General features: G+C 36.4%; 2 protein-coding genes across 2 annotated transcripts; both read right to left on the reverse strand.

Moving 5' to 3' along the window:
• LOC18602790 (probable voltage-gated potassium channel subunit beta) lies at window positions 348-4,363 on the reverse strand. Its single transcript, XM_007034397.2, has 5 exons — window positions 3,866-4,363; window positions 3,091-3,286; window positions 2,407-2,550; window positions 1,587-1,751; window positions 348-772 (listed from the first exon to the last, which is right to left on the reverse strand). The coding sequence occupies exons 1-5, from the start codon at window positions 4,231-4,233 to the stop codon at window positions 659-661; spliced, it is 987 nt and encodes a 328-aa protein (XP_007034459.2). The 5' UTR covers window positions 4,234-4,363; the 3' UTR covers window positions 348-658.
• LOC18602792 (purple acid phosphatase 23) lies at window positions 5,646-10,720 on the reverse strand. The gene is made up of 8 exons (XM_018120312.1): window positions 10,139-10,720; window positions 9,853-10,044; window positions 9,189-9,525; window positions 7,881-8,098; window positions 7,591-7,781; window positions 6,837-7,118; window positions 6,443-6,571; window positions 5,646-6,227 (listed from the first exon to the last, which is right to left on the reverse strand). The coding sequence occupies exons 1-8, from the start codon at window positions 10,398-10,400 to the stop codon at window positions 6,117-6,119; spliced, it is 1,722 nt and encodes a 573-aa protein (XP_017975801.1). The 5' UTR covers window positions 10,401-10,720; the 3' UTR covers window positions 5,646-6,116.

Here is an 11,133-nt window from a genome sequence, read left to right on the forward strand (position 1 = left end):
CTAGGACTTAAACGAATTGCCCCCTTGAAGAGCTTCTCCCCCTACTTATGTTCCAAATATTCAGTCATCTTGTATCCTCTTAGATTGAAACATAAACGCCTTCCTGTTGTTAAACAGGATGTAAAAATTGCAATTTCCCTACAGTGTGCGTTAAGCAACCTTCTGAATAAGCTTTATCAGCTTTAAGTTCTTGTCGGAAATGCATGCATACTTGCATAGCAGTTAAAAGTTTTGACTCCATTCAAATTGAAGAGAGTATCAGCAGAGGTAACATCTAGGTCACAGAGGCAAGGGAGAGAATCATTATCTACGCCAATGTCATTCCAACCAAGGCAAATACTAGAAAATTGACAAAAAATGCATTCTCATTAACACGGTATTCCGAACCATATGCATTAACAATCCACCACTAATCACAACCAGTTCCAAACTTGATCTATATCCCAATTCACTTTTTTTTTTTGGACCCTTTTCCCCGCAATAAGGGTGTCATACACATGGAAGTTCAGATGTCCAAGTACCAAAAATAGGAAACCAAACAAACATCAAGTACACAAATAGATAACAGAATGATGCATAACCTTGCTCTAAAAGAATGCTATGCAAAGGACAATATGCCAATGTGCGATAACCCGAGAAGCCGACAAGCATCCTGCATCTACCTATATGAATCTGGACGCTTTGGCTTGCTTTGAACAACAGCCTCAATCTTCTCCATAACAGCAGGCGTCAGTAATGGGACTACATCAAGTGCCTTCATGTTCTCTTGAATCTGTATGGGGAGAAAGAAAAAGCTATTGTTAAGTTGCATTTATAGTATTAGCAGTAGTAGTTGAGGAAATAATCAAAATCCTATTGCCACACTTTTATAAACCAAGCAACCATTAAGAAGTAAACGCAAGTGAATTTCCGTGAGAAAAAGTTATTGTTCAATTTACTCTTAGTAACAATAAAGACTTTGCTGTCACCCTTTTTGCAGCCAGACAAACATCAAGAACAACAAATTAGAGGGGGGTGTGAAGGGTACTAATATGCAAAAATAATGATGCACTTCCAAGCACTATAGGCTCCTTTGGACTAAAAAAGACAGTTCACCAATTATATTAGCCAATTAATCATCTTTTAGAGCACAGACATTAATCAGATATACATTACCTGCACATTCAATTACATGTTATCTTTAAATCACACAAACAGTACCATGCAGAAATTATTAGGCCGTAATTTTTATTCTCTTCAAGTTAATGAACCTTTTTACTTTCAATGTCTTCCATACTAAGAACAGTCAACAGTATAAATTTCAATTAACAATGTTACTGATTTCTAGGCTGCACTCTTCACCTTCTCAAGGGCATAGACTCCAACCTTCAACTTCACCAATGTCACTGATTTTTCATAATCATCTAGTGTCTTCCTCTTATACCAAAAATAAATAGACATGTTCATGTGCATGCATGTGTACTAAATAGCCATTAGGGCAAAAAAATGAGTTTACCATTTCCTCATGAAGCTTATCAAGCACAGCAAAGCAAAGCATTGGATCCATAGAGTGATCCATAATATGAAACATGAGATACTTTACAAACCTGAGATTCCTTTGTAGCACCAGTAATAACTGATGATACATTAGGGTTTGCAGCACACCATGCAATTGCAAGTTGAGCCAAAGGTACACCTAGTTCATCTGCAATTGGCTTCAGTCCATTGACTTTCTTCAGCACATCATCAACTAGTGATCGGTTAGCAAGATTCTACACATGAAAAAAAAATGTAGTTCAGAGTTTACCAAGGAAAGAGGGAGAAGGGCGTTAAATTAGAGGAACTAAGCAGGTTTGAAGAATTTTCTAAGGTTAAAGTAATCCCACAAAAATGATGAAGAAGAAAGAGGCTGCATTATTAATCATTATCCAACAATACTTGCATTCAAACTAAGTTGTGGGAGTTTCACATTCTTCTCTGGAGATGCTAGATTGTATACGTTAAGCAGTGCAATATATGAAAAGATAAGTTAATCTCACATTTATCCCAAAAAATAAAAAAGAAAAAAGAAAAGAAAAGCTAAGTTTGTCTGAATGTCATATTCTTGGTACAACTATCACTATAAACAACAGATTTGAAGACATGTACATTCATCAGAAATGATATTTGTTGCATTGATGCTCAAACAATATGCGAGATTCATGAGGAAGCACTAAAAATAATCAAACATTACCCAAAATCAACGTTGTTAAAAAGAGTTCCATCAGCAAATTTCTACTAAAACTTCAGAAAATAAGGAAAAGGGAACCTAGACAACTGAGAATTTTCTTCAATTACAATTGAAACAAACAGATAAAAAAACAGGGCAAAAGCAGACACTGATTTATAGGGGCAACAATAAGAAATCAAACTTGAAGTAATTCTTACTTTGAAATTATCTAATGCAAACCGACTATCAGCTGGTATACTTCCTTTGCTGTACTTTCCTGTAAGCACTCCAGATGCAAGTGGACTCCATGTGGTAAGCCCTAGGCCATAGTTGGTGTACAGAGGAAGGTACTCAGATTCAACCTGCATCCATATAGAAATGAAAAACCAATCCATAGAGGCTTGAAGAAGAGTCAGGAACAAATTCATTCCCAATAAACCCCAACAGTTGTAAAAGCCCTGAACATAACCAAAGCAAGGATAGCTATGCAAGGGCAAGTCCAGGAACTGAGTTGTCAAGTCATGAAGTGTTCCTTTACTTATTCTTTGAATGTTCAGGATGCAAGACCATAATTCTCCTCCACCATTTGGTTACTCATGCAAAAGCCATTCAGATAAGAAAGACCTTTTCTAGACTATAAAGACTTATGTGTCGTAGGGTCATGAAGCATTTAGCATTGTCATTAACCTTTGTATTTTGCAAGATGATAATTGATAGCAATGCATCTACAATAAGCAATTAGTTTTTTCTACGAATATCTTCTCATTTCAACTTTCATATGGCACAAACCCAAGAATAATGCGAATTCTTTTAAAAAAACATGTATATAATTGCCAAAATAAAATTCACATAAAATTAGAAGGCAGAAATATGTGTCCTGGGTGTTCCTTCTAACCACTTACCTTGTGCCTAGTCAATAAATTATACTCAGGCTGCTCCACTATTGGCCCCACCAAGTCCAACCTCTCTGCTACTCCCCATGCTTCAGTAACTTGTTGTGCTGACCACTCACTTGTCCCCCAGTAAAATGCCCAACCCTTATCGATGACATAATTTATAGCCCTCACCGTCTCTTCAATAGGAGTACTTGAGTCTGGCCTGTAACACAGATGACATCGCTGAACTCAATGAGCTTCTCAAGGAAGACTTCCTGAACTTAAATTCCACCAAACAAACCACTGAAATTATACTGACTGAAACAAGAATTCCATCCATGATAACTCATGAAAGAGCCTTACACACATAAATTACATTCTCCAGATGTAAAACACAGAACTTATCCAATAAGACTATTACCCAATAACGCATACTATTAAAATTCCTCCACAAAGAACGTGCGCTAATAAGCACAAGAATACTTGATATCAATTGTCCTCAAACGTTCAAAAAACAAAAACCTTCAATAAGAATTAAAGAAAACTAATACACAATCCAAAAATTCGTGTAAAAAAAAAGAATCATGTGACTTCCAATCACAACTAAAAACCCAAAAAACAAGAGCTAGCAGCAAATCAGATCCCCAAAAAAGACACATTTTTATCAAATGAATTGATGTAATAAAAGAACCATCAAATCAAGCAACAGAAACAGAAACCCATATCAGATGTCAGGCTCAAAAAAAAATAAAACAAAATTAAAAACAATTAAAAAAAAAGATCGATCTTTAAATGAACCCACCTATGACAATAGATCACATCAACATAATCCATATCAAGCCTTTTCAACGACGCCTTAGTTCCTTCCACAATATGCTTCCTCGACAAACCCTTATCATTAGGCCCCGGTCCACCCCAAAAGATCTTGGTCGAAACCACGATATCCGAGCGTTTCCATCCCAACTCCCTAATAGCCTGACCCATGATCTCCTCAGCACGGCCATTGGCATAAACCTCGGCGTTGTCGAAAAAGTTGACCCCGTTGTCTTTACAACACTGAAGGAGTGACTTTGCTTCTTTAACATCGAGTTGGTTACCGAAACTGACCCAGGCTCCGTAGGAGAGTTGGCTTACTCTTAAACCTGATCTGCCGAGGTTCTTGTACTGCATTCTTTTTTTTTTTTTCTGGGTTTTTTTAGGAGAAGAGTGGAGAAGGCAGTGGTAAGTGAAACTGAAAAAGAAGCGTTTGAGACCGATGGCGAAATGTTTGAGAAGTTACCGATGAACAAGCAACGTGGGAGTACGAGAAACAGGACAAGTATATATGGTCAATTAATGTTTGAGTTTACCTGTCTGTCCTTGTATTTTGCTCCATATTTCTATCTTTCTTTGTCTTGCCATATCTGTTAAATACTTTTGATACTTGTATGTTCCATATGTCATACTTGGGTTTGACTTGTTTTTCCTTTTTCTTAATATTTATAAATTAAATGAATTTCCCCATCAAAAATATTAATCAAGACTTATATGTTTAAAATTGGATGATCCACATATTATCTTTAATTCTTTTAATCCAAATGCACCCTGAATTAGTAAATTTCATCAATCACTCTCAGGGTTGTAGGATGGTTATGGAAGCAGAGGAGTGGAGCCCGGGAAAGGCCATTAAAATGTTTGTCACGTGGGTTTGTGTGAGGTGTTATCCTGTAAGACTGACTTGTCAAGTTTGGCTTTTCTCTAGAGTTATTTTAGGTTTAATCTGAATCCTCAATATTATTATGTTGCTAACTTATACTATATGTAAATAAATATAAATTAAATTATAAAATAATGATTTCTTTGCATAAAAGGTGTTATATACATGTGTTGAGTGTATGGTGGAGCTTAGATTAGATGATGCAGTAAGGAATCAAAACTGTTGTTGTTATGCTGATGAGTTTGACTTTAGAGTCATACTGAGTTGGTAATGGGTTTCTTGTGGTAACAAAGGCAGTTAGTTGAAAGCAAATTAAGGTTAGGTGATATATCTGGACTGGAGGAAATGATTGGAGATGGCCTACGTCTGATAAAATGCTTCTGATATATTCCGTTACATCTACGCGATGATCATCGTTCATCAGGGGTACAGTCCCTAAAGTTGGCAGGCCAACTCCTGTATCCTTTACATTCAATTTCTACTTTATTTCTTTACAGCAAGCTCACTCCCATGGTTTTCATTTCTGATGAGAGAGGAAGATTTTTAGGCTTGATTCCGCAGTATCTCTTTACCCTCCTTTTTATAGTAGTTAGATAAGTTATGGCCACTACTATATATTAGCCCTTAGGCTACTGTAATTTGCGCATGCAGATTATTTTTACGGAAAGGTTTCGTCTCAATTCTCATTCAGCTTTATCACTTCCAATGGCTGCAACATCTTTCGTGCTCTACTTCTTACCTTACGCCCGGACGTCTTTCATTTTGGGTGCATGACGTTCAGGACATGTTAATCTGTTGCCGGTTTTCTTGGATATGAAGGTGTAGAAATTCCGTAATTCTTGAAGGACTTGAAGGACTCAAGTGATTGTAGCACAGACGAGAAAAATGCTCTGCCAAGTAAAATTGGTATCATGACAAATTCTCTTGACTGAAACCAAGCTATGTTCAATATGGAAGTACTACAAATATTACAATGAAACTCCGAGCAGCATATTTGCCTCACTCCATTTTGTTTTGGAGATGATTAGTTTATCAAACCTCCCTCTCAACTATTAGCTCTCCGATTATTTAAATTCATTAGCCTTTAAACTGAGATTTTGGCTTAAAACCTTGGTATTTTTTGCACTATAAGTCTAGAACAACATCAGGCAGGACTTGCAAGCATGATGAAAGTACTGCTCCTACAATCTTCATGATCCTGAATTGAAAGAGTTACAGTCGTAAGAAGCATTAAGCAATGACCTGAAAATGTAACTAATAATTGTTGTATGGTTCCTCCAGTGACCTGGTCTTCAACCAGTGAACTTTGTAATCTTCTGGCACCTCTCTTACCAAGCTATAATCACTTTAACAATTGTCAACAGAAAGCAATGATAACTATGAAGAACAATGGCAGAAACCATGCCCATTTTGCAGATACGGCTGCACTTTCTTTTACTTGCGCTCCTTGTTGAGTCTCATTGGATCCCTGTCATGAGGGGGACAGAGAAAAGGAAAAGGATTACTAATAGCATCTTACTGAATAATAAAATTGTGTTATGCCAAAAAGGTTCAGAATCTGATATGACAACATATAGTGATGCATAAGCATTGCTTTTTTAAGAAAACTTCAATCCTTTTGCCACAAGAAAAATAAAATAATGAATTGAATAGTAGTTCTCTGATGTTGAAGTGGAAAATCACTTTTAAGGATGTAGAGGGAGAGCACAATTCAGGCTGTCGCACAATATATATTTGATCACCAGAACTTTCCTCCTTATAGATATCCTGATTTCTGTGCCAAGTCCACAATGCATATGTTGAATTCAGAACCTGCATCGAGAAACCAAAGATCTAGAAAATAATACGGAAATAATGGATTTCTAACAGTTCAAGATCCCATTTAATACATCTCTAGGTACAATGGATTAATCTCTTAACAAAAAAAATCTTGGTCATGCAGTCAATCTATCACAGAAAACCATGGAGTAATTCCAATTTAACCTTATTAGGCTTGTCTTTAGGGGAACGACTGCGTGGCAGCTGACAAATATGGAATCTAGAGTAAAAATGCTAATGAGGAGAAGATAATTTAGACCTCAAGTATTCCATGTCCAAAGCTGCTTTCTCTAAATGCACTCCACTCTGGTTGCCTGTCCCAACAAAACTTGCCTTTAGCAGGACCAGAAGAGAAATTCAAATGACACACACCTCCAAACTCTGGTATATTATCTCCTTCTGAGGGGCACTTTCCAGGGTCATCTGCATGATCAACATCAACTTTCTCAATGTTCCCACTGTCTCCAACTGTTATGTAGACAGGTCCACATGAATGTAATGTATAATTGTATACTCTGTTCATCCTCTCATAAGCATGAACCTAAAATAGAAATAAAAATATCACATCCAATCAATACAGGGGGAAATTTTGTTTTAAAAATAATCTTATTAAGAATTAATTCAGCTATCTATTTATCTGCTCAATGCATATTCAATTACGAAGCATTTCAGTCCTTAGTCATGTCTGGACATACAAGACTAATCACCCTTGCACTTATCCGTACAAGGTTAAAAAATTAATGACATAGGCAGTGGAAATCCAAAATGCAAAGTGAGTCTTATTTTTACAATTTACTTAACTTTTAGTGTCAACATGATAGTTCAGTTGGCATCAATATGTCCTCTTTAAAAGTTTAATCAGCCTTAACTGTAGTTGCATGTTCTGCTGTGAATAGTTGTGCCATAACAAAATTAGACAGGATCTTCAGTTATCAAGATGAGGGAGGTGATATCAAGTGAAAATTTTCTCTCATTGCATTTGAGCAGTCTAGAATTTGTTTACTCCAACTTACATGACCTGAAAAAATGATATCAACTCCGTATTGATACAAAAGTTCTTCCATTTCCAGCCTCATGCATTCAAATTCCTGATAGTGTGAGGAGTAACTATTATACCATGGTGGATGCATTGCTGCTACTAGCCATGGGGTTACCATTCGATCTACTTTATGTAGCTCTTCCTTTAGCCAAGCATACTGAGCTCCTAGAATTGAGATAAGAAATTGTTGCATGTTATATCAAAGTCTGCAATTAAAAGCATAGACTTTACAGCCAAATATGAAAGAAAGCGTATTGTTCTCACCTGTACTATTATAGTCAACATATGCCCCCAGCATAATGAAATGTACCCCTCCAGCATCAAAAGAGTAATAAAAGTTAGTGTTAGAGCCAGACTCCTCAGCTGGAACTGCAAACCTTGTCAAATATGATTTGAAAGTGATCCCAGCTACTTGAGGTTCAATTTCGTGGTTGCCTTCAATGACCATCATAGGAACTCTTGAGATCAACGGCTTCATGAACCTGAGCTTGGAATGGGCTTAGTTAATAGAAAAGCAGCTGTAAGTTGAATGGCTACTGAGGCATATATGCATTCATGCTGTAATAGTTTGTACACCTTAATGTGGATATTTTACTTTCAAGTGGCCTCTAATTTAAGTCAGATGCATTCTGACCCTTCTATGGCATTAAAACATCGAATCTGATTGGATGGTTAAAGACATGAACCACAGCAATCAAAGGAAAAAATTGAAAGTAAAGGAACTTTTACAAGTAAATGAACGTGAACATAGAATAGAAATCCTTACAGAAAGAGAAGTGTGTCATGAAAACTCAGTCCATTCTAACACTTAGATTTAAAGTAGAATATGTATAGTCAGTTTAGGCCAAGACTCTGGCAGTTATGTTATCTTGACTGTACCAACTTGATGGTTCCAAGTCATTCGAGGTCTTGATATGCAATTTGAGATTGCCGGCGCTGTGCAAAAATCTTCAATGCCAGGCAACAGTTAAACAACTGAAACATAAAGGTGACTGCAAGAATCCTTTAGGAAAGGAAAAAGCTATTGCCTTAGTCAAAGGTATTCACCCTGCCTTTCTCAGAACTAGATATATGCGGATAATGGGCTAAACCAATCACGGATCAGATACAAGCATATAGATTAAATCTTAATGATTTCTGCAATATAGGGAGAGACATCTTGGAAAAAAAGGAAATTTTCCTAGAGGGAAGTATAGGCCACGTTCAAAGAATGGTCAAGGTATGTTTGAAGCACTGAGCTGTTCTATATTGCAGCATTCAAGGTTTACAAGCTACTGTCACAAAAAAGACAAAAAATTTCTCTGAATGTAAAACTTGTTAAGTCCATCCATTATGCATATTAAAGTCATTGCTTTCAAGAGCAGAACCAATGCGGATAGCAAGGCCATGATAAGTTAAATCATATGGAATGCTTGATTACTCTATACCAGAGAAAGCAAGGAAAAGGTAAAACTGAATGCACATAATTTGACCAACTTGAGGCGGTATGTTTGAGAATTTTGAATGCTCAATAAGTTCTGATCATGACAGTCTGCACAAGGAGGCATACAATGCAAGTTAAAGGCAGATTACCTTCCCCATCCATCCCAGCGAGGTTGATAAGTCTCTCTAATTGGTGCATCTGGAAAAGCACATGAAAAGCATGGAACTCCTTTCCCACCAGTTGTAAGGTACTGATTTGCATAGGTCAAGTCTCCAACCATTAAGATCAATGAGGGATCATTCTTAGTCAGATGATCAATAGTTGTTGATGAATTGCTGGTTAGACCTAAATCTCCTATAAGTGCTATTCTACGAGGATAGGAATTTGGACCAGGTAATAATAAAGTTTCAAAGACATGTTCATCACTCATAGCTGGAAGAGAGCTATCTCCACACCTATAGTAATACTTTGTTCCTGGTTCCAGACCTGCAGATCAAAATGTCTGATTACTTATTCCTTTGCCAGGATTAGTTATCGATACCAATATTAAGTTCTCCATCAACAACTTCTGTTCTTTATGAAAACCACAGTAAACATGAAAGAGATTGTTATTTTATCTTCAATTGAATAAGTGGATATTTTATCTTCAAATTTATATAATTGAATATGTCAAAAGGTAGAAGACCTCAAAAGTTACAGAGTTCAACAAAGTGAATTGGATGGACTATTCCTAAAGCCTAAATTCAATTTATCACAGAAACAACAACAAAACAGTAAAGAAACTATACCCGATCAACGGGATAATCTTGTTACCATCAATTATCACATGGTGAATGATGCCGGAGGTATAATTCAAGAGCCCTTCAAATGGGTACAATTGGCTATAAACAGTTGCATTTCCTGTCTTTTTGCTTGTATATTTTCCACTCTCTTTCCCATACCAAACCTCACTGGCAACTGATGTAGGATCAAGCGTAGTCACATTGGAACCAATCTGTGCATCCCCTAAACCGAACAAACCGACCACACATATCAACAACCAAAACAAGAACACAGAACAAATAAAAAAAAAAACAGAAAGAACCACAAAGAAAAGTACCTGTAACCCAAGAAACCCACATTGAAGTCGGTGTGGATAAAGCAAGAGCTATTTGTTCTGGAAACATTGAGGTGACATTCTTCTTGAGCCTCGGATCATCCATCGGTATGTCATCACTGCCTTGACGTAAAGACGGATCGAAACGGATAGTTACAGGATCAAATGGACCTTCTAACGTTGTTGGTATGTCTTTCCCAGTAACAACCACCTTTGTTATGATCAAGAAAAAAGTAACAAGAATGCACAGTTTACAGTCCTCCATTAAGTTCCTCTGTTCTCTCTGTTTTTTCTTTCTGCTGTTGATTTTTTGTATCAATGATGTGCCGTCAAAATCGTTGGAAGACTAGCTGGGTCATCATGAAAGTGAATCGGAAGAGCAGAAAGTTTTGGTGTTGCATCAGTTTGCTAAGTTACCTTCGTACCAGTGTTAGGGATAAGGGAATATGCCATTTCTTTGGCCTTTTGCCCTCCTAAATGATCGATCGATTTAAACTAAGGTAATCTATTTTTATATATTTATCATGGTCAACACAAATGGTTCTCTCCCATTGGCAAGAAGGTTATTTTGATTTATAAAAAATTGTAATTAATGTTTTTTCTTTGAATTTGTTGAAAATAATACATAAAATGAAAAACCCTTAGAATTTGATATAATTTTCAAGGTTGTCGTGATGGTTAATCATCCTAGTGATATGATCATTAAGATCTAGTGATTGTAGATTGCAATGTTTAGTGTAATATTATTTATCACCAGTGATTTTAAATCGTTATGTTTGATATTGTTTAAAAATTTTATCAAATATAAAATATTTAAAATTATTTTATTATTAACTAGAGTTGCTACCTCACTTGCTAACTTGAGCGATGATTGCACAAAGGTGGCTCAAGATAAGCCCAATGATCAATATGGTATCCACAGCATATAAAAGTTCAATGTACCACTTCAATTATAAAATCTTTAACAGTTTTCTCAATTAACTAATGCTGGTGAGGAC

This window comes from Theobroma cacao, chromosome 4 (genome assembly GCF_000208745.1).
Source record: "Theobroma cacao cultivar B97-61/B2 chromosome 4, Criollo_cocoa_genome_V2, whole genome shotgun sequence".
NCBI lineage: Eukaryota > Viridiplantae > Streptophyta > Magnoliopsida > Malvales > Malvaceae > Theobroma > Theobroma cacao.